Source organism: Dromiciops gliroides, chromosome 2 (genome assembly GCF_019393635.1).
Source record: "Dromiciops gliroides isolate mDroGli1 chromosome 2, mDroGli1.pri, whole genome shotgun sequence".
Taxonomy (NCBI): domain Eukaryota; kingdom Metazoa; phylum Chordata; class Mammalia; order Microbiotheria; family Microbiotheriidae; genus Dromiciops; species Dromiciops gliroides.
The window spans coordinates 420,389,217-420,414,185 of NC_057862.1; the positions used below are offsets into that span (position 1 = coordinate 420,389,217).

Sequence of the window (24,969 nt, forward strand, 5' to 3'; positions counted from 1 at the left end):
CAAAGAGGTGATGATCCTAATCACAAGCCACTATACTTCGGTAGCTATTCCAAATAAATGCAATTAATGTAGTAGGAATTAAAGCAATGGCTTAAGAAATTTTTATAGGAAGAATTTGATTAAAGGCAATGTTAGTTTCAATACTAAACATGAGAAATAAAGCAAAAAATCTGGTTAAAGTTATAACCTACCGGAAGTTGTCATTTTGTTGATTATACCTCACTAAGGCAAAAATATCTGCCATGTTGGTTAAAGAAATCAGTGATTTTAAATGGCAACAATGATCAGTTTGTTCTTAGAAAAATCACTGTGCTTATGAAAAACAGAATAAGTATGACAATAGTGCTGCTCTTCTCTCTAGCACTTCATAGAATTCAATCTTGACACATTTCAACTGTGATAGCAAGTTGTTGTTTTTTTCAAACAGATGGAGGAAATTAATAGTCTGAAGAAAGAACATTGCTAGATTGTTATATCAGCTTTGATTCAGTCCATCCTCTGGGGAGGGAGTTTATAATACTTCTCAATCTGTCAGAAAAGCAATATTAATGAAGCTTCTTGATAGGAACTATACTGTCAATGAATAAGAGTTCTACCAACAAGCATTTGTTAAGTAAATATTATGTGCCAAGCATTGTGGATATAGAGACAAAAAATGAAATTATTCCTATTCTCAAGGAGCGTACATTCTATTGGGGAATGAACTACATAAACTCGATACAAAATAAATACATGGTAATTTTAGGAGAGAGGAATAAGAAGCTTGAGGAGCATGTAGAAGGCAATGCTTGAGTTAAGTTCTGAAACAGAAAAAAACAGCTGGGATGAAGGGAAATAAACTTATGAAAGAGATGGGATCCCTCAAAGAATAATGAAATCCTGAACATATCCATAAATAATGCCCACATCTACTCACATTTCAAGTAGGGAATTAAGAAGAATGTTTTTCCTCCATTACTTCCCCGCCAACCCCAACCCATCTTGCCTTTTAATAGCACTCCCAGAAACATTGTACTTTGATGGCATCCTCTACCAGGTCATCCAAGGCTATGGCAGTGTCCCACAACCAGGTTTTATTACCAAGTTGGGAAGGTTTTGCTTAATGATCAATGTCATTAAATAGATAAGTGAAGATACATAATGTAATCATTCCCCAGAATTAACTAAACATAATAGCAGACACAATAACACAAGCATAAGAAATTCTTGTATTTGGTGCTCCACAAGGAATATGTTTAAATATGTTTCTGTTCAGTAAGGACTGGTCTAGGAAATTCCAGAGAGGCTAATCCTCAGATAATCGATCACAGGTCCTAAGTTTTTTGGTATTGGTGACCTATGAAACTGATAAAAACCCCAAAGTACTCTTTGTCCCACAGCTTTCTTCTGCAGTGATGGTGAAAGAGCAGCAAAATGGTTTAGAGGGTCCAAAGAGTCATGTTTCTTGGATGGTTTACAAATAATTTAATGCTGGCATTTAAAATGTAGCATGCATCATTGTACCATGAGGACTGAATGCACCAATTGATGTACCATGAGAACTGATGCAGAAAAAGGCTACAAGAAGGTCTCCCGTCTTTAGTAAATGGAAGTATGTCTGAAATCTAAGGCTAAGGGAATCAGATGACTGCATAATTATTCTATTTGCTATCCTACCTCATTCTAGAGAAAGATATCCTGGGGAAGATGAAACAATGCAAATAAATATACTTTTTAACTTTTTAAAAGTTTAATGTCATACCATTAAATAGATAAATGAATAAATGAAAACATATAATGTAATCATTTCTGAGAATTAACTAAATATAAGGGCAGACACAAAAACACAAGTATAAGAAGCATATGAAATTATCGCATTTTGTGCTCCCAGGAATATGTTTAAACAAAAAAAAATTCTGCATAGAGCTTTTTTTTTTTTTGGTTTGTTTGTTTGTTTTTGGGTTTTTTTGCGGGGCAATGGGGGTTAAGTGACTTGCCAAGGGTCACACAGCTAGTAAGTGTCAAGTGTCTGAGGCCGGATTTGAACTCGGGTACTCCTGAATCCAGGGTTGGTGCTTTATCCACTGTGCTATCTAGCCGCCCCCGAGCTTTTTCTTAGTACATTATATATGATATGATCTCAAGCTAAAGCATACATACATAAACACAGAGTACAGAGTCTCTATGGACTCATTCTGTTTTACAGAGCAACACAACCCAGCTGTGAGGTTCTGTGAAGTTGACTGTCTTAAAGCTTTGCATCTTTCTGGGTACCTGAAGCTATGAATGCTCCAAAATTGGAGTGAGAAAGTGAAAAGGGAAGCAAAAGTAAAATTAGCTTTGTTATTTTCAAGATTACAAGGCATGGCTCCATAGTGGCTATTGAAAGTACTTAACCGTGAACATGCAAGATGAATTTGGTCTTTTATCTTACATATTTTACCAATATGTCTCTGACAAACATCTTAAAAGATCTACTGTCTGCCACTTGGCTTTGTCATATACTGATGTACTGCCTTATGGATGCTAAGACATTAGTATAATTTTTAGTTTTAGAAAATCCAGAGGGAAGGAAAAGTTTTCATAGCTCAAGTATTCTCTAAGAAAAAAGTTATTTTATATTCTTTGAAGTACATAAAAGTCTACAAAATTTGGGAGGAGACAACAGGGAAGAGGAAGAACTAAAACAGTCAATTTATGAATCTAGAAATCAAATTAACTGCATAAATATTGAATTTAAATGATCCACTAAGGCAGATGACATTCAAAAATTAAACTTTCAGAATGGCATAGGATACGTGTAAAATGAGAGCGGATCATAGAAGGCTTGAATGCTGGAGAAGACTCTTCTCCTTCCTGGAATACGATGGTGACAATATCATTTCCAATATGGCGCTTCCTTTCAACCTGTGAATAAGGACAATAACACATTATATACATTTGGGGGAAAAACTGTAACCCAAATAAAGTATATAAAGCTTTCTTAAGCAAGGGAAAAATCCTTTTGCAAGAAACTTTTTTTTTTACACTTTCAATTTTACTGTGCATGTGTTTTTTTCACATTTACTTTTTTTCACATTTTTTACACTTTCACATTCACATTTTCACTTACAGATTTATCCTGCTTCAGAAGAGGTCAGAAGAACTAATAAGACAGTGAAATCACTTCAAAGTTCATGAAACACTTTACACATAAAGCACCCCCAACCTATTTTTAAAAAATCAACAGGGGCAGCTAGGTGGCGCAGTGGATAGAGCACCGGCCCTGGAGTCAGGAGTACCTGAGTTCAAATCCGGCCTCAGACACTTAAGACTTACTAGCTGTGTGACCCTGGGCAAGTCACTTAACCCCAATTGCCTCACTAAAAAAAAAAAAAATCAACAGAAATTTATTTTCTTTCCCTCTTATTTCCATCACATTAAGAAAAAAAAAAAGCTAATTTCATATAACACATATGCACAAACAAAGCAAATACCCTAATGTCTATACAAAAAATATAAATGTCTCACAACAATTGAAGACAAGACAAGCAGAATGAAGATTCCAATTTCCCTCAGATCTCTGGCTAGTTTCCTTTCCTTACCCCAAGTTATTTATTAATGGTAAGTGCTTCAAACCTTTTTTTTTTTTTTTAAGGAATCAAATGGAAAGTTCAACAGAAAAACTAGAAATCCTACAGAAAATTTAAATCTTTTCTTTAAAAGTCATTAGTAATGTGTATGTGATATTCCATATGACCTGACACTCCTGGATCCCCAAGGGCAAGGAGGGAGGGATCATTTTGTGTATATGGTTTTCTCAGGGCTTACTTAGCACACTGTGACATTCAATATTGGAAATCCTAATTTCTTCCTTGGAAGGATACTATTTGTGGTCATTGGTTTCATTTCTTGGATATGACTGTGGTTGAGTCATTGAAACGATGGGAAAAAAGATAACTAAAATTCATTCGGAGGTGAAAGAAAGATTTTCTCTATATTTAACATGAAGACATAAGAACCCCATCATCTCAAGTACTAGAATTTGTTAAGAAAAGTTTTTACAAATTTTGTTACATAAATCATTATTGTTAAAGTAGGAAAAAATTGGCAGTAGTTGGTGGCAATGATTGGATGATTGCTGATGAATTTGTAAAAGAGAATAACTATGGATTAACTAACAAAAGCACTGGCACTTAGCCCAGGGCCTGGCATGTTATAAGCACTTAATTAATACTGGCTAGCTGATAGAGTATTTGATACAAGGTATTTGATACATGCTATCTCAGGAGGGGACATAGTCTATTTCTACTATATATTAAGGTTTCAAAGACCATAATAACACACCTTTATGTGGTGCAGTGGATAGGGCATCAAGCCTGAAGTCAAGAAGACCTATTTTTAAATCTGACCTCAGACACTTAGATTTGACCTTGGGCTAGTCACTGGACCTGAGTTTGCTTCAGTTTCCTCAGTTGTAAAATGGGGATAACAAGAACACCCACCCCCACGGTGGCTGTGAGGATGTGCCCCACACAGCTCCTGGCACAGAATCAGTGCTGTGTGAATATCATTTATTTCTATTGTAATGACTATCTTTAGGCTATATGACTTTTGCATTTCTAGTGTAGCCTATGGGATCACTGATGGTGTTGTCAGAAGGCCTGTGCCTGCGTGCTGGCTCTGAAACTCAATGCCAAGGTCTGCAGGACATTTCACTTCTTTGGAGAATCCATTTCTTCATGTGTAAAATGGGTCTAGCCATTGTACTTCCCGACTCATGGTTTTTATGACAAAAATACTTTGAAGAACTGAAAGGGCTCTGTGAAGATGAGCTCTGATGATGATGGTGGCATCACACTCACTTGCTGTCTGTTCTCTTTAGAGTATGGTAACATGGTAGAAACATGAAACATAATCTCATGTCCTTGGTACACGGTGTACACAGAATATAGTCCTGTAGTATCATCTGTAAAAACAGGAAGATACATTTAGTGAACACACTATATACAGTCTGTAGGAAGAAAGTCTTTATTTTGTGGACCAGGGTGGATAGCGAGATCTCTTTGTAGATGTGCTGGCACACATGACACATCCACATTCACACAGACAACATCTGATTCTCTACATTAGTAAATGGGGGAGGGGAGAGATTAGCATGGATAATCCAAAAGGAATAATTTAAACTAAATTATGCTTGTTTTGGGACTTTAATTTTGTACTTACATTTGATTATGGGTGTGTCTGGTAGCCTGGAAATTCAGAAATAAGATATGTGATTCAGGTAGTGTGGTGCGGTGGGAAATGCATTGGACTTGTAGTCAGAGAACTTGGTTTGAGTCCTGGCTCTGCTATTTTTACATTGTGTGATCTTGGGCAAGTAATTGTGACTCTCTGGGCCTCAGTTCTCTTGTTTATAAAACGAGGGCAGGGCACTAAGGGTTATCTAAGGTGCTTTCTGCTTCTAACCTTCTGGGTGACTAGGTTCTTCCTGTAGCTCTGCTCCTTTTTCCATTTTCCATTTATACATCACACTGAAGACCTGGAAAACTTCAACTCTCAGACTAAAGAAAAGAACCAGTCTCTCTCTGTCTGTCTGTCTCTCCCTCCCCACCTTGTTCCCATCTTCCTTGGAAGTGTAAATCATCATTAGGATTAAAAAGACAGAATGTGACCTCTCTCAAGTTCCTGGTAGCCTGGCCACATGAAAGCTGTTTAGAGATTGTTATATTATTGTTAAAAATGGACGTATGGGCAGCTAGCTGACACAGTGGATAAAGCACTGGTCCTGGATTCAGGAGGACGTGAGTTCAAATCCAGCCTCAGACACTTGACACTTACTAGCTGTGTGACCCTGGGCAAGTCACTTAACCCTCATTGCCCGGCCAAAAAAAAAAAACGGACATATGATGTTGAAGAGAAGTAGAAAGTTGCACTGGAAATCATACAGTTGTAAACAACTTGGACTAATTACCAATTCACACAGTCTAGAGGTATAGAAATATGTCCCTGGCAACCAGGGGCATAGGCTTTATCCTGGCTCCTCCAGATCACTCACTGTGAATTTTAATACATGATGGATCAGTGATTTCACCAATATGGATACTTCCTCCTCTAAGGCACATTAAATAAACTCCTCCACACCTTAGTACACAGTCTTCATGAATTGTTTTTCCAGCATATGTAGTTCCCACCCCTTCAAAAAAAATAGCATCACTTGGTAGCCAACCCTCTGGTGATTACTCAGCTCTCAGATGACAGACCTCAAGTTCATGATCCTTCCAAACTGCAAGGGCCTGCCCAAGTTTACATTCCACTTGCATAGTCTTCAGAGTCACCTCCCTGCCATGATGAGGCATGGAAAGAGGCTCTCATTGAATGACTCCCTTTATGCCTCAAGAAGGTCACTTCACCTCTCTTTTGTATGTCAATTCCTCATCCATCAAAGGGGTATAACAATACCTGTGTCTATTTAATCATACCAGATTGTCAGAATGAAATGAAATAAGGAAGTGAAACCATTTCAACAATTGCAAGCACTATATAAAAATATAGGACATCAGTATTATCATCATTATTACTACTATTACAATAATTCCAAGGTACAGGGAGGACTGATTTGTGTTCACAAAGCATAATGATATCACAATGTACATATAATTAATAATTCCATGGCCATAATCCTAAGGAACCACTGACTTCATGACCTTCCAATCACATTCATTCCTCCCACTATAGTTATATGGTCAAATACTGGCTAGATTATTTCTGAGAGATGTCAATATAAAAATGTAATCACAACCACTGGAAAGCTTACTTTTGGTGTCCAGACCTCCTCGATACCCTGTCCAGCCTTTTAGTGTAATTGTGTCACCCAAAAGATTTACTAATTTTTGAAAAGCTTCACTGCCGGTTTCTGAAGAAAAAAAAAAAGAAATCAAGCATTAGGGAAACCTCCCAAATCAGTTGCCAGGTGACAACATGATGATTCAGTTTTCATTTTCAAAGGTAAACCTGAAAATTGGTACATGGCACTATGCACTATTGGTAAATAAAATATGAAATTCACATTTCCTTCTCCTTGGGCATCCTCCCTAGTAGGAAAGACCACAGCTCTGGAAACTTCAAATGGTGCTTTATTCTGGGCCTAATAGAGTTATCATGTATTAAGTATCATAGTTATCTATGTCTGTGTTACATCTTTGGCATATGAGATGGATAAAGGCAGGGACTGGATCTGATCTTAACTTTGTATGTCCTTCAGTGCCTAGAACATTGGTTTGCCCCAGAGCAAGCAATCATTGAATTGAAAAAAAGCAACTGAATTCGCTGAACTGAATTAGAAACCATATTGTAACTTTCACCATGGCAGGGGAATACAGTATGAGAGGTTTTAGAACTATGCCAACCAACTAAATGAAACATTATAAGGCTAACAGCTATTGTTATTATATAATTTCTGTTTAATCAATCAATAAACATTTCTTATATACTTCTAGGCAACATGTTGGGTATGGAGAATACCATGACAAAAATGAAGCAGTCCCTTCCCTTAAGGAGTTCACATTCTTTTGGGGGAAACAACATACACACACAATAAATACAAAATAGATACAAATTACTTTAGGGAAGGAAGAAATTAGCAGTTGGGGGAATTGGGAAAGGCTTCAGGTATAAGGTTTTGCTTGAGTTGAGTCTTGAAGGTTGTAAGGGATACTATGAAGGAGATGAAAGGAGTTAGAGCATTCAAAGCATGAGCATGGCCAGTGCAGATGCAATATGCACCCAACCAGTGTTGGGTGTGAAGAACTGCAAGGCTCTTTAGAAGGGAAGTGTGTTAGTTATGGAGCAGGAATTCCAGAGCATACAACATTCATGGTGGACATCTGTAACAGGAAAAAAGCCAGGTTGGTCAATTTTCAAGAGTGGTATAATAACAGCTAGATAGTCTTAGTACCATAAAATATTAAAAGAACTAGAGAAAGGTTTCCAGAATGTTAGGCAGATTCTCTGGGGGAATTTAGGGAAAGTTAAGGACAAGAATTGCCCGGGATGAGGGAGAGGCTAGACAACAATCTATCTGCACCAGTAGAGGGGATGGCCACTTGGAGGAAATCACAAGTCCATTTACTATTACACATAGTAATTTTTGTAGAAGCATCAAAGCTCCACTATTTTCTTTTTGATAAATGTTTTTGTCATGCAAATTACTGAATATAAGGGCAAGTCTATTATTATGAGCTCATTTCCCTATTCCCCTCACCTTCTTAAGTCACAAAGCAAATCTTCACTACTGTTACAACGCTATATAGTAGAATATTCTTCTACTTTGGCATAAAATGGTGAAGAGCTTTGGGTCAGGGAATCAGGATCATGAACTTTACAAGTATTATTGATAGTTGCTTCTCTGCAAAAATCCTTAAAATTGAAGAGACAGGGATTGCTAAAACTGTGTAACCAGAGCAGTTGAGTGATTTTAACTTCTGGAAAGTAAGAGTTACTGTTGGACTCACCATTACTGAACATTTCATCATCGGTGAGTTGCCCATCTTTGGCATAAAGGATCCCAAACTTGAAATTTACACAGCCCTTAAAAATATAAAGATAGCATTTTAGAACAAAGATGGGAATTGAAGTATTTTATTACTTTTGCCAGAAAAGCATGATTATGGAATGTTCTACTCTGCATAGAAAGAAAATACTAATGTCAACGGACAACAGTATAGGTATATATGATGTAGTGGTACAAGCATTAGATTTGGAGTCACAAGACCTGGGGTCATTACTCCAATACTAGCTGTGTGACCCTGAGCAATTAGCTCAACTTCTTTTGGCTTCATATTCCTAATTTGGAAAATGGGGATAATTTCTGCACTGCCTATATCACCAGGATGTTCTGAGAAAAGTGCTTTATAAACCTTGAAGAGCTATGGAAATTGCAGCTATTTTAGGACAGACCCATTGAGTAGGATCATAGGATTATCAATATAGAGCTGGAAGGGACTTCAGAGGCCATTTAGTTCAACTAATTTGTCCAAGATACACAGGTGGTTAAGCATCAAAAGAGGGATTTGAACCTAAGTCTTCTGACTCCAATACCAATGCTCTTTTAAAACTTTTAATTTTAATTTACTTTTTGTTACATTTTAAGTTTCAAACTATCTTCTTCTCTCCTCTCGAACCTGTATTAGAGAAGGCAAAGATATATAAATATATGTAAAACTATATTATGCATACTATCAATTCTTTCTCTGGAGATGGGGAGCATCTTCCTTCATAGGTTCTTTGTAGTTTAATTGAGTATTTATAATATTCAGAATAACTTGATTGTCCACAATTATTCTTCAATTACTGCTATTACCATATACAACATTCTTTTGGTTCTGCTCATTTCACTTTTCATTATTTCATGCAAGTCGTTCCATGTTTTTCTAAAATCAACTAGCTCATCATTTGTTACAGCACAGTAGTATTCCACCAGCCAATGCTCTTTCTACCGTGCAGTGTTGCCTGAATAGTTTTTCCCAGGCCCTTTGTGATCTGTTGACATGCATCCAGAAGGACAGGATGTCCACAAGGAATTTCAGAAAGGCAAATTTTGATGTAATTGATATTTTAAAAAGCTTCCTAACAAATAAAGATGTTTCAAAATAGAAAGGGCTCCTTTGCCAAATAGTGCATTTGCTAGAGGTCTTCAAGGAGAGGCTGGATGATCAATTAGGGAAACTACAGAGGGGATTTTTGTTCATGCACAGGTTATTCCAGATGACCTATCTGGTCCCTTCTGGATCAAATCTTATGATCCTAAGTATGTGTTATCTTGTTTAGAAGTCAGGCCTGAGAAATGGAGACCATTGGCAGGTAACAAGTAGACCTGGAGCAAGAGAGACTTAGGTATGGGCCAGTGAGTCATGATTGAAGGTCAAGTCAAAAGGTCCATTCCCCTTTTAATACACTAGAATGAGGAGCTGGGAAGTTAGGGTATTGAGGGTGTATCAACACACACACACACACACACACACACACACACACACACACACACTGAAGTCCCCTAGTTGAAGCAGCAGTTGAGGTAGAGGAAAAGCCTATGAAGCTGGCATTGAATTTAATGAGAAAGAATGGAGAGCGTCCTAGGGGTGGGTAGATAGCAGTTACCAGGATATTTTATCATTGGGTGATATATTTAGATTGAACAAACCTCGAGGGAAGAGAGGTAACTGGGTGATGGAGGTAGAAGAAGGGTTTGGAAGTGGCAATGGGAAGCAAGGAGTATTTTGACACCTCCCAGTACTACCAATGAGATGGGGATTATGAGTGAAAGTACAGTCACTGAGAGAAAGAGTAGCTAGAGATGCTGTATTATCAGAAGGCAGCGAGGTCTCAGTGAGAGCCAGAAGATGGAGGGAGTATTAAAGGGATAGATTTAAGATACAATCTAGGGGGTTTTGTGGTAAGCCACACCAGTTTCCTCTTCTATAAACATCTTCCTGGTGGTATAACTGCAAGAATTTTTCCAAGGCCTAGATGGTCAGCAAACAGATGAAATGCTAATTATAGACAAATCTCTATATTAATATTTATAGCACTTACTGAAAAAAAAAAAACGACACATACTCTCTCTCATGACATACTCTCTCCAGTCAAAAGATGGGTTGAATAACAATCTGTCCATGTTGCTGGCATAGGAAATGAAGCATGCTGTCTTGCTTGGTAATAAGTACACTCCAGTCAGGTTTGGGGTATTACGCTGAAGTCCACAATGCAATCTAGGGCTGTGGCTTTTCATGGTCCTTCTAGCTCTAGGGGCTCTGGGAGCCCTTCAGGCCCTTCCCTCTCCCTCTTCCCCCAAGGTTAATCCATCTTGATTTGGATACAGAGTTTGCAGGTCTCCATCAAGCTTCCTCTTGTTTTATAGCCCACCAAAAGCCAGATACCTTAGGATATAGTTTTATGCAACCTGAAATGAACAATTTAGGGTTATGTGGCAGAAACTGAGCATACAGGCCAAGGTATAGGATAGTATTAACTAGGAACTGAACTATGAGACTAGGTTGGGTGCCATATTGCTAGTCATGTGAGATATAGGAACTTTTCCACTAAGTGAAAGTAAAGTCACAGATAAAGATACTTCTTCTAGACAAGCAAGACAGGGTGTTTATTTTATTATTCTTATTCTTATTATTTTTATTTTTAATGGGGCAATGAGGGTTGTGACTTGCCCAGGGTCACACAACTAGTAAATCTCAAGTGTCTGAGGCTGGATTTGAACTGAGGTCCTCCTGAATCCAGGGTCAGTGCTTTGTCTGCTGCACCACCTAGCTGCCCCCAGGACAGGATGTTTATGATGGGTTGAATAAGTATGTGGAGTATGGGTGAAAAAGGAATTGAAGCAGAGTAAGGATGAGGAGCAGTAAGGATGTTTTTCTGAGTTTGAAGGCAGTATAGAACTGCTTCATAGCAGTGCTCAGTATGTATTTTGTTCATATGTTATAAACTTTCTAGTACCTAAGGCCAATCCTGAAATGGCCAATGGTTCTTTCTCCTAGATGGTATCAAGTCAATGCAAATTGGTAATAAACATAAAACAAGTAAAAAAGTAAGGCCATAGGCTATTCCACTGGAATAGTATGGTAACATTGGAATAACATGCAATGCTGTCAGAAAGAGCATAGGACTTGAAATTAAGAAACCTAGGTCTGAATCCAGGTTCTGACACTAGCTGTATGACCACAGGCAAGTCGTTTACCATCTCTGAGTCTAACTTACTTCATCTATAAAATGGATAGATTTCTGACTGTATTTGATTCAAAGGTATTTTGTCTTATAATTTGCTATTGTCTACAAGAGTAGCTTTTTAAGTATTCTTCCTGTATAGCCTTCTAACCCAGTTATCTTAGAATGGTACTGCTCTGGTACAAGATGAAGTCTCCATCTGTGAAACTGGAAGGCTTACTAGAGAAACAGCTAACTTTGAGGTGCCTCTGTACCTAGATTTTTTTGGTCAATACATCTTCCTTTCAGATCCGGTCATGATCACCCAATAGTATCCATATGGCTTCACATAGCCGTGGAATGGGGAAGATGATGGTACAGAAAGGCAGAGCAGGAAAGCAAGGCCTGATTATTATTTTAACTACACTGTGGTGTGTAAGTGTGGCGTTTAAAGTTCTGTATTTCTAAATTTATCACTTCTGTGTCCTTAGAACATGATCTTTTCTTTGTGCATGTTCCAGGTGTATGTCTGAATAAAAAGTATATCCCCTACTTTCATTGTTTAGCTCTCTCCAAATCTCTTATCAAATCTATTTCTTTTCAGCATTCTACTTTTTTGGTGGAAACATTATAATCTGTTAGTGGGGAACTTAAATCTCCAACGTTTTGTCTTTATAATCTTGATTTTGCAATTTATGTAACTTTTCCCTTAAATAATCAGTTGCTTTGTTGTTGGTTATGAGGTTATATTAAATTCTTTCATTACCAATAACACATGAAAGTATGATGTAGTTCTCTTTCTTATTCCAAGTAATGCCTTCTATTTTTTTTTTTTTTTGCAGGGCAATGGGAATTAAGTGACTTGCCCAGGGTCACACAGCTAGTAAGTGTCAAGTGTCTGAGGCCAGATTTGAACTCAGGTACTCCTGAATCCAGGGCCACTGCGCCACCTAGCTGCCCCAATGCCTTCTAATTTTAATTCAGCTTTGTCTGATTCCAATCATGATTCCTACTCTTGATTCTTTGGTGTGAGGTGAAGTATTGTATACTTTAGTTCTTCCTTTAATTTTTTTAAAAATAATACTTTTTTTTTTGTTTATTTTTATTTTTAGTGAGGCAATTGGGGTTAAGCGACTTGCCCAGGGTCACACAGCTAGTAAGTGTTAAGTGTCTGAGGCCGGATTTGAACTTAGGTACTCCTGACTCCAGGGCTGGTGCTCTATCCACTGCGCCACCTAACTGCCCCTCTTTCTTTAATTTTAAATCTCTGAATGTTAATCATAGGTGTGTTCTATGTAGACAAAATACTGTTGGAATTGTGCTTTTTCATCTATCCAGAAACTAGTTCTTATGACTAGAGAATTCAATCTATTTACATTCAAGATCACAACTAATAAATTTGATTGTTCTTCCTATATTATACCATATTCTATTATTTGTCTTGTCAGCAAGGATAAGAATCTATCTAATTTCATGAGTACTAATACAGTTTCAATTTTTGTTTTGGAGGGAATTGGGATTAAGTGAATACTATTCCAATTTTAAGAATACACTTATAACAAATATTTCTATGGTTTTATAACATTATTTCTATAAGTTTTAAAAAAATAACTTCTTGACCCTCTTCCTTATTTGACATAGGTGTATTGCTCTGGGATTATCTACCTTTCCCTTTCCACACATATTTTTTTTTTCTTTTTTTCCTGCCTTTGTATTGCCTGTAACAAAGTTAATCAGTCCTTTTACTCTTTCTTTTATTTTGTTTTTTAAACATTTCTTCCTCAAATCCACTTGTGACATTTAGTTAATTAAAACAACATATGGCTGGCTTGTTTTCCTAGCATGGAATTTATACTGAAATAGATGCCATTGGTGTCCGTAATTGTGATAACACTGATATAGATGTTAAACAAATTAATATTTCTGCCATTTTGGTGTCTCCTTCCCATTTCCATTCTAAGGGTATGCCCTTGTCCCCATATTGAGAAAGATGTTGACTAAAACAACATTGCTTTTATTATTATTCTATAGAATTTATAGGGAGTCAGTAGTCATTCATAGTTGTAAAGGATGCTTTTACCTTGGTGACATTGTTAGTGTATTTGCATATCAAAAATTACTACAAGACTGGGTTGCTTGTCTATAAGTTCCTGAAATTTTTGCAATGTCTTACAAAAATTATGCTCAGTTTTTCTGGGATTTGGAGATTAAGTCCTACTTTTTCTTGATTTTTATTACATTATATCACAATTTCTTTTGTCATTCTTCATATTGAGTGAAAACCCCCTGTACAATATGGTATAAATACACTGGATTTTTTTGTATCCCTCTAAAATCATCACCTTTTATCTTGTCACTGTAGTGTTAGGATTTAAGGGCAATAGATTTGGGAGAATTGAACCTCAGGTTCATCTTTGTTAGCATCCCATGGATACTGTCAATTTGGAATCTCTTACTTTGTTCCTATATCCTTGGGAAATTTTCTTGCACAGTTTGTGAATTATGGTAATCAGAGTCTTTCTTCACCTTTCCTGTCGAATTAAGCAACTCCTAGGCTATCTCTCTAGTCCCTAATATAAGCTTATATCTGATGTTCAGAGTTTGAGGAATTTGCAACTGTGGGTTACATATCTGTATATCCTATTTCCTCAAATGCATTGCAAGGATAATATCTTTAAACTGTTGTTTGTTGATGACAGCTAATGAAGGCTGAACCCACTCATTTCTGAGGCAGTCCATTCCATTTTTGGATAGTGTAGGTTGTCAGGAATTTTTTTCCTTACATCAAATAGTACACCTTCTTAGAGATACTGGCAGCAGCCATTGCCCTTATACTTGATCCACCAACCTTGGTGCTAAAATTGCATGTCTCTTAAATACTTTTTTTGCTTGACCCTTCCTTTCCACTGGCCGCCACACTAGTTCAGGTCCTAATAGCTCTTACTTAGATTATTATAAGAACCACCTGACTGACCTCCCAGACTCTAGGCTCTGTCTTCTTCAATGAATCCTATACTGCTAACACAGTAATATTCCTAATGTACAAGGAATCATGGATTTATAGCTATAAGAGACTTTTGAAGTCATCAGGCCACACTTTCATTTTACAGGTAAGGAAGCTAAGGCCCAAATAAATTTCACTAGGCTGTATTAGGTAGTAACTGTAAAAACCAGGATCTGAAATTGTCTTCTTTATTCCAAATCTACTGCTCTTTTCACTGTACCATGATACCTTGTTCCTAATCCTGCATTCCTTTCATCCTCTCTACCCAATCAACACACACTAACAACAACAACAACAAACCATGGCTTCCCACTGTTAATTAAAGTTAAACTAATTTAATAAAAAAAAATCCACCCTCCTTATATCCTAGTATTTAAGGCCTTCCAGGATGTGTTTCTATTCTATCAACAAACATTTCACAACCTTATCTTATACTACTCTCTTTTATACATTATACCTTCCATACAGCTAGTCAGCACAGTGGATAAATGCTGGGACTGGAGTCAGGAAAACCTGAATTCAAATTCAGCCTCAGACACCTATAGCTGTGTGATTCTAGGCATCACTTAATCTGTTTGCCTCAGTTTCCTCATCTGTAAATGGGTATAATAATAGCATCTCCCTCCCAGAGTTGTTATGAGGATCAAATGAGATAATAATTGTAAAGTGCTTAGCTTAGTGCATGGCACATAGAAAGTTATATACACATTAGTGTAACCCAGCTTTGAGCACGTCCAGTTTCACTAAGGATGGTTACTTGTGTCTTTAAAATTAGTGCAGTCAAGCACTAATTTTAGTCTCTCTCTCTCTCTCTCTCTCTCTCTCTCTCTCTCTCTCTCTCTCTCTCTGCTTTGTCTTTCACCTAATCTTCCTCTTTTACTCTGGTTCCAAGAAATGGGCCTGGAGGTATTTATTTCCATTCTGTGCTGTTTGTACTCAATTTCAGAGGCTGGAGGTTATATCCAAAGGACCAGGAGTTTAAATCATGGTGACCTTGTAGCCAGGATTGTCTGTAGGTGATCTAGCGGCCAGCCATCTCAGCATGGAAAGAAACCCTGAGAAGCCAGGGTGCCTGGGACTCAAGCTTGAGAAGGGTTTTGGATTTGGGCCAGGGATTGTGCTTTATGGAAACTGAGCTACATTATAAATCTAATCCCCTTTCCCTCCCTAGTGACTGAGGTGATACAGAAGAGGAGACTTATGCCTCCTACATGTTGGGGGAGTAAGTTTGTATATTTATGATTACAACTTCTGAAGAAATACTTTCCTTTGTAATAGCTCCATGGTGTTACATTAACTATTATTGTTTTACACACAGGATATCATAAACTGAGAATTGGATAGGTCCTGAGAGCACATGTAGTCCAAGCCCCTCAATTTACAGATAAGAACACTGAGGCCCAAAGCTGATATACAGTAGCCACAAAGTTATCTGAGTGTCAGGCTTTGACCTGAATCCAGGCCTCTTGACTCTAAGTTCAGTGATCTCACCATTCTACTGTGCAGCTCAGTGAAGATCCTAAGTTCCCATAGCAAAGGCCCCTTGTCTGCTATTTCTTTGCATCTTTCATAGATTTAGCAGATTGTTTTCCACATTTTAATCAACATTTGTTAAAGAAATGCTCTTATCAGAAGTATCTCAGATAGAAATTCCTAGTCAGCAGGCCCCATCAATGTATTTATTAACACAATTCTATCACAATAAAAAGATATGGAGGATGTAGAAAGTGGAGGTTTAACTGTAACACTTTTAGGAGCACCTATATCCTCAGACAGAAAAGCATTAGATTAACAATAAACATAAAATGATTTAGTAATGACAGATTCATAGATTGCTCTTTGGAAGCAGACTGAGAGATTATCTATTTCAACACCCCCATTTTGCAAATGAGTTAACTGAAGTCCAAGAGGGCAAGAGATGTTAAAAGACTTGCAGTATAAGAGAAATAGAATGCTGTAGTTATAGGTAGAAAAATGGGGTTCAAATGCCTACTCTGCTACTCACTGCTTGAGTCACCTTGGACAGTCAGTTAACTTCTCTGTGAAGGATTTGGCCTAAACTGCTTTTCAGCTCTAAATCTTGTACCCTGGTCCTCTGATCCTAATTCAGTGCTCTTTCGTGTATACTGCTGTATACATACATGCTGCTATCTCAGGTCTGAGAAGAGTCAATAGAACTCAAACATACTATATGAAGACTAATACGAGGATGACCTCCAGTCCAGTCTAATCCAATCCAATGCAATCCAATCTAACCCAGTGGAAGTACTGACAAAATGACTGGATTTTTTAGAATCCTGCATTAGCTTCTTCAGCATCTTATTACTTTAGTTACTCAATTTATGTATGTTCACTGATCTAAAAATGACAAAAAGTGGAATGTATGTAGGATACATTTGTAAGGAAACTCACTTTTGTGGAACTTTTAAGTCCTAATTTTTAGTTTTTTGAGGAAAATAACAATATTTCTTTAAAGCTTTAAAATTTGTAAAAACATTTTCTTCCCAACAACCCTACAAGATTTATAGAGTAAATATTAGAGTTTCTATTTTAGATATGAAGAAATTAAGATTAAGTAACTTGTTGAGGGTTACACAGTTAAGTATCATATCTGAAATTCAAACCCAAGTTTCTATTAACTCTAATCATAGGACCTTTTTTTTTATCACATTACTCTGCCTCTTAAGATAGAGTCTTAAGATAGTCTCCTCAAAAGATAGAGTCATCTCACCTTACCTGTAAAAATGAAACTTCGGGCACAATGACAGTTAGCTCCCTTCCTAAGTCAAACTGTCCTCTTGCTTCTCAAATTTCTTCTAACACTTTGCCTGGACCTCTTTTGTGTACTTACCTTATTCTAATTTTATTTGTTATTTGAAAACTTAGCCATCTCGCAATTGGACTGTAAGTTCCTTGAAGGCAGAGCCTGTATCTTTGGAATGGGTCCTTAATAAATGTTTTACTAAACTAATTTGAAATAGGCTTCACTCCCAGGGAGTAACATGGGGAGAATAGAATGAGATACACTTTAGGGATTGTACTATATTTCATTTTTTTCTCTTCCTTTTCACTGTTTTAATAACCGATTATTTCTGGAATATTCTGGAAGTTGGAGCAGGTAGCTTGGTTTAAAATAATAACTTTCTCTTTGATCCTTTCCTTTTTTTTTAAAGCCCCCCCTGTTACTTCTTATAATTGTTTGAACAATTTATTTCTGTGATTCATTATTTTTCTCTTTCCATGTTTATTTCTTGAAAGCAATTTTTAAAATTAGGAACACATATCTAATTATATAAAGGAAGGAAATGAAAAGTATGAGTCTATAAAAATGTTTTCATTTGCATAATTCTCACATTTCACCCAATATATTCCCTGGAAGATATTTTTACTATTCAAACAATGTGGGATTATGTGATTAAATAAAAGCTAAGTACTATAGATACAGCAGCACTCCAGGGAGCCTCTGAAGGATCTTAATGAAAACACCTCTGTAAGCATTTTTACTTTTATTTTTTTCTGGTTGAAAGATTTGCCCAAGGTCACACAGCTAGGGCATACATGAGACAGGATCTGAACTCAGATCTCCCGGACTTCAGGCATAGTGTTCCGTTCATTGAAACACCTTGCTGCTTCCATTTTTACTCTCAGTATACAATTTTTCACAGGTTATATATCTGGAAGGAAGATAAGAAATAATCTAGCCCAATCTCTTTCATATTAACTGTCAGAAAATGGAGTCCTAGGCAAAGGAAGTGACTTATCCATTGACACACTGGTTTAAATAGAAGAACCCAGATTCAAACTTTGGTCTTTACTAGTTCTGATCGAGCTTTCCACTTCACTGTAGCTGGTATTCCAATCAAATCAGTCCCTCATAAAAGAAAAACAAACGGAGGGAAAAAATCATATTTCCCCCTCAAAGTTAGGAAGCTAGAGGGTAAAAATATTTGAATAAATAAATATATGGCATAGCAAGAGATAGTCACAATGACAAATTCAATCATGCCAGCTAATCATACCAAGTATGTAAGATATAACTGGAGAAAACTACTAGGTTTACCTCCAAAATTTTCTAGTGCCTAGCTACAAGCAAATGCTAAAACTGCCCTTAGCAACCCTTAATGACAAGTTTTAGAGATACATGCTTCTGGGCATGTATTCAGCAATTTCTGCTAAAATGAATGATCACTCCAAAAAGCAAGAGCCATACTTGTCAACACCACTGAAGGGTGACCCATTTTGTTGAACAAAGGTATCTATAGCAATTGGAAGGCCCCATATATGAGGTTACACTTACCTCTTGTTCTTCAAGAACCAGTAAGTCCTGTTAAAGACATCAAAAACAATGTTAATTTTCAAATACCATGTTTTTGCTTTTTTTGAAGCCAAGCTAACTCATTCAGTTTAATCCATTTTTCTATGTTTTTCTATAAATTATTAAAAATCATATGAAAACTGTTTTCTAAATATTTTTCAGACAATGTCATAGTCAAAGAATGGCATCCCAGCCGATGGTTTCTTGTTCTGGGAAAAATCTGCTCCTTTTCCTGCTACAGCTTAGTTCAAACTGAAGTCTATATATCAAATAAAACAAAATCCTATTTACCTAAAATGGCTATTTGTATAAAACAAACAAACAAACAAACAAACAAACAATCAAACAAACATACACAGACCTTCTGGAAAACTAGAAATTACATGACAAATAACACTTCACAACTAAGACCTCCCAAAGAGGTTAAAAAAAACTATTAGGAAGACAATGGTAGAAGGTTTAGACAGTGTAGACAATGGGACAAATGGGAGAAACCAAGTAGAATAGGCTGGTGGCAGGCATAAAGACACATTATCTTCTCTTTGCATTGATTGATGCTGCCACCAAGTGGGCATCTTCTAATTAGTTCAAGTGAACTAAGAAAATAAAATTGAATTTTTTCCAATCAAGGCTTTCATTTTAGAAAAAGAATGTTTCCAAAAAGAAAAAGAAGAAGAAGAAAGAAACAGAAATAAAAGGAAAAAGAATGTTTCTATTACTCTGGCATTACAGAAAAAAAGAAGTGATTTCACTGTATATTTCCTATCTTTGAATTTCTGAGAGATTACATATGGAACAAAGCTCAGAATTATCAGATGTCCAGTAGCCAATGGGTAAGCTTTATGCCTGGAATAGTCTGGGCGCACCTGTTACCCAAAGAGCTTTAAATCTAGTTCCAATAATGAATACTCCATAATCTAGGACCCATGGTGATAGCTATTCCTGCATGATCACAGTGAGAGCAAAGTCCAGGAATAGTATTTTTATTTGTAAGATTAGCTGGTCAAATTTGCATGTTTAGCTGCTAAATCAGATAGGATGACACAAAACTATCACTTCAAGACCTTTGTTTTGTAGTTCTAGTACTTTAGGGGTTAATTTGTTTCTGGCTGTAGTGTGGCTGGCCCTTAAATTTCAAGAAGTGGTTGACAGGAGGAATGGAGTAAGTGCTGACCTAAAATTGGAGAGTTAGCATACTTTTTCTAGCCTGTAAATATAAAAATAGATTCTCTTTAACAACAACAAAAAAAATCCTCAAATTTCTCAGTACTTTGAGGGAACCTCTCTAGATCTTCCAAACTCTCAACATTCTGGTTACCTTCTTCTAAATTCGCTCTACTTTCTCAAATTCCCTCTTAAAATGTGCTGAAGATCAAAAGCAATGTTCTAGAGTAGCCTGACCAGGATAGAGAGCTCGCTTAAATCATGACACCTGTATTAATACAGCTTAAAAAGACATTAATAGGGCTTTATTCTTTAGCCCTATTCTGTTCAACATTAAAAAAATCAATAACTTTGTGGAATACCATGGACTTATAAAAACATTACATTGGTGATTTTTCATATTTAAAAAGGAATTCTTATGAAAAATATGTAAAACTAGAATTATTTTATCCCATATATAAAATTGAAAAGGTTTAAAATTACAGTGGAGTTCTGGGATTAGGTTGGATAAATGACCAAATGCCTGAGACTTGGCTATGTGTGTGTGGAGGATGCTGGGAAAGTTAATGAAGAAGGGTGAAGAAAAAGTTATGCAAAGTTAAACGAACATTGAGAACATCTCTCACGATGTCAGGGCAAAAGATGAGTACAATATGTTATAGGACCACCAAAGGCAAACACTAGTAGACTGAAAAGTATAAGCATGTATAATTTCCTCAGTCTGACATTTTTCTGATTTAATGGTAGTTTGGTAGTAGCTATTCCAAGTTTAGTGTCCTGTGAGCATAATTTATCTACATCTGGGAAAACGAATTTTTTAAAAGTGCCTTGATGTTCTCTTACTCTCTTTTATTTTAGGCTTAATTGTCCTCTTCATAATATTTCTGCCTTTCTCAGTATGACAATCACTGTCTGATGAAGATGATGAAAATAAAGTAAGAGTAATGCAGGTCTGCTTTCTATCTGTCATTGATTAACATATCATCTTCCTCAACCAGTGTGTTCATCTCTTTCTTGTTCATCATCTGGCTCCAAAGATAGCTTAAAAACAAACAAAGAAATATTTTTCTTGTCTTTTAGAATTTTATTTTTTCACAAGTCCCAACTTATTCTTGGCTTTAAAAGACTTCCCTTTTACAGGCGTTACCAACAAGTCCATGACAATTTTTTTTGTCATATGTAGTCATATGCCCTTCTCTCTATCTTTGAACATGCCCTTTGTAAATCTGAGCTCCTCAGGGACTTTTCTGTGTACCTTGATAAATTTCTTTTCATGACTCCTCTTCATTGGCATAAATTGTGACAATATAATCTAGTCCTTGTAGAAACAAAAATGGAATGTGGAGCAGAGTCAAATAATACCTTGGCATTCCATCTCCCATCTGCATGCCTTTGGACAGGTTATCCTTCATACCTGGAATCCTCCCCTCTGACCTGTGCCCCTGAAATTCCTAACTTCCTTCAAAGCTTAGTTCATGTGTCATCTCCTACATGAAGTCTTCTTTAATCAATGGAAGAAACACTAACTAGCTCTGGGGTCAGAGGACCTGGGCTCAAATTCTGTCTCTGTTGCTAACTTCCTCTGTAACCTTGGATAAGTCACCTAACTTCCCTAGGCCTTAGTTTCCTCATTGAGAAGGGTGGACTATCTGATTCCTAAGGTATTATCCAACTCTAGACCTATGATCCCCTTGTTACCACAATCTTCTTCCTCTTCAAATTATCATGTGTGTTCAGTGATGTATCTCTTAAGTAGATTATTAGCTCCTTGTGACCAGACTTGTTTTGTCTTTGTATCCTTACCACCCAGCACAGTCCCTTAGACACAACAGGTATTTACTAAATGCTTACTATACTGGAATAAAGAATATAATTGTGAAAATAAGTGACATACATTATGGAAGATCAGGATGGGGAGAAGAGTCAGTATGGGTCAGAAATTATACAGGAAGGCTTCATGGAGGAGTTAGAACTTAAGATGAGAAATTCCTTTTCAGGTATAGGTTGGACTAAGTGACCTCTCATGTCCCTTCTCATTCTGTGATTCTATTAAATTTTTTTTATAATCACTCATTTTTCTTAAAGTATATATCCTTTTATTCCTAGAGTCACACAATTTTTTTTCTCTTGTTATTTTGGAATTCACTTTATTACAATTTAAGGTACGTATCCGACTGTGCCCTACATCTCCCTTCCTTTGCTATTATAAACTCTAAGAAGACATGATCACTTTGCTAGTTTCTCTTAATAGCATCTCAGATTCAGCGACAATTATTTTTTGTCTTTTTTTAAATGTCAGATTTTTGAAGTTTCAATCAAATACAATTAAGTTGAAATGTAGTTATAGAAATATAATACCTTCTTAGGTGCTATTGGTTTAGAACAAACAAAATAGTATCCTTTCCCCTTAGGTTGTTTGCAAATACAGTGTTACACATCAGTTTTTATGTAAGTTAACATTAGAATGATGTACCTAGACAATACTATATATAATAGCATATTTTCAGTTGTTTTAGACATTTTGTACGAAGAAATTTATCAAAATTGCAAATGCATTTATGTTGTATCTCTGATCTTTCCATAAGCCTTTCCATAAACACTGCATCTAGCAAGAAATAATACAGTAGCGGGGCAGCTAGGTGGCGCAGTGGATAGAGCACCGACCCTGGAGTCAGGAGTACCTGAGTTCAAATCTGGCCTCAGACATTTGACACTTACTAGCTGTGTGACCCTGGGCAAGTCACTTAACCCCAATCGCCTCACAAAAAAAAAAATTAAAAAGATATAATACAGTATAACTGCAAATTATTCAGAAGCCCTGAACAAGTACTGTATTTTGACATGGTAATAATCATTTCAGTGGGGAAGAAAATCTTGATAACAATACCACCAGCAGTATAAGATATTCATTCTTAAATTTTTTGCACCAGTTGTAAAAAGTGAAATAATTTATGTTACCTTTTTGTTTTAACCAGAAACAGGCTCTTTCGTGTTAGTATTATACTTGTTTACTACTGTGCAAAGAATATTTTGGTATTAGTAAATCCCAGTGAATCGGTACATAATAGTTTGTATTGAAGAAAAAGCAAGGTTCTGTTTTTAACGCTATTACTGTTTGAGGTGACTACCTGTACTTATAAAAGATACTGTTTTAGTTAGACTAAGGATATAGCTTTAATTTCCAAATTTTAACTGCCATTTGGTTTGTTGGGAATTGGAAAACAGTATTAACTATGTGGTGCCACTACAATGTAGTAATGGTGTCACTTCAGAAGCACTAGTGGTTTTAGTAGTTTCTTCTATTATAATCTACTTTTCCTTGGTTACAATTTAAGAAGACAAGTGTCTTCTCTCCTAGAAGTGATGGTGCAATTCATTAGTATACTGGAATAAGAGATAAGTCTAGACATTAAGACTGACAAGACAAAGGAAAAAATAGTTTATCTTAGCATTTTGAGTGTTTTCTTAAACTTATTAAGTTTAATTACAAGGTTTTATATGTGGCCAAAGAAAATGTACTTAAAATTGGTCCTTATAGCTCAATGGAGTTATTCTGCATTTATATATTTAATAAAAACTGTCACAAAGTATTTATGGTTTGTGTAGTTTATGTTGATGGCATGCTAGGTTGGTATATTAAGCTATTACTTTAAAATGCAGTTACTTCTTATTTGGTTTGTGGCTCATCAAACTCTTCCAGATTTTTTTTTTCTCTCCCCACCTCCCCATCCTCATTTTGTGTGTCATTCATAATGAATTCCTTTACTCAAGATCAGGCAGGGAAAATATTTCCTCCAGCTATCATTCCATACACTAGCTACATTTCCTTGTAGTATTTGGAGCAGTGAGTTTCTTTTGTTTTGTGTTTCTATTATACAAAAAATGATGTTTGCTTGCTTTTTAAAATAATTTAGTTGGATTCTACATGTTAATAAGTATAAAAATGGCATTTAAATGGAAACTTAGCTATAACAATGAGATTTAATTGAGCTTAGTTAACCAATGGCATTACCTTCCTCTGTTATCCTGAATAGAAGAGATGGCCGCTTAATTTCTAATATATGAAAGCAAAATCAAGATTCAAAACTGTCTTATATTAGAAAGTTTAGATTATGCTTTCAGTGCTATTTCATTACTCCTAAACTTTCATTTCAAAAATGCCCTTGTTTTTAGTAATGTGTATTGGCTATTTGGGGGTTGAGATAGTAATTTAAGTTCCTAGGACTTTCACTTGGATATTAATGGGATGTGTAATTTTCATATGTTCTTTATTAACTAAAATAGACATTAATATGAAGCTTGTGTCATGGAATAGGTTCTGTGGTTTATCATTCTCGAAAACACTGATAATCAGAAAATGTTTTTTTCCAAAAAGAAATCTGAACAGCATTTTAAATAATTTTTACCACACAGGTTCTATGCCATGAGGCAACAAGAAACAGATAAACCAAGAAGGGAGATAATACAAAGTGAGCATGAGGGACAAAAAGAGAAGTATTATTATTGGGTCCGAACATTAGGACCACCAAGCATGGAAGCCTTGAGACCTCAAGACCAAAAATACACTGGAAATTTTAGACCATTAATAAATAGAGGAAATGGCTGCATATTGCCTTGAAGTACTACCACATACCACAATACTGATGTTGGAATAGACTTTAGAAAATAGGACATTAAAGCTGGTAGGACAGAATCACAAAAGCTCGGAATTAGAAGGGACCATAGAAGTTACCTAGTTTGTCCCTTATTGAAGACCAAGAAGTGGTCGTCCAGCTCCTGCTTGAGAATTTCCAGTGATATGGGACCCACTATTTCC

The 24,969-nt window shown here is 36.3% G+C and overlaps 1 protein-coding gene across 3 annotated transcripts in view; it reads right to left on the bottom strand.

Moving 5' to 3' along the window:
- Window positions 1-24,969, bottom strand: part of GARNL3 (GTPase activating Rap/RanGAP domain like 3) — a 231,593-nt gene that overhangs the window by 117,112 nt on the left and 89,512 nt on the right. For all 3 annotated transcript variants that reach the window (XM_043984856.1, XM_043984857.1, XM_043984855.1), the window contains 6 exons: window positions 18,972-18,998; window positions 8,472-8,547; window positions 6,776-6,874; window positions 4,824-4,927; window positions 2,778-2,886; window positions 192-237 (listed from right to left, as the gene is read on the bottom strand). In XM_043984856.1, the coding sequence (XP_043840791.1) occupies window positions 192-237; window positions 2,778-2,886; window positions 4,824-4,927; window positions 6,776-6,874; window positions 8,472-8,547; window positions 18,972-18,998 (461 nt within the window). The remainder of the gene's footprint in view (window positions 1-191; window positions 238-2,777; window positions 2,887-4,823; window positions 4,928-6,775; window positions 6,875-8,471; window positions 8,548-18,971; window positions 18,999-24,969) is intronic.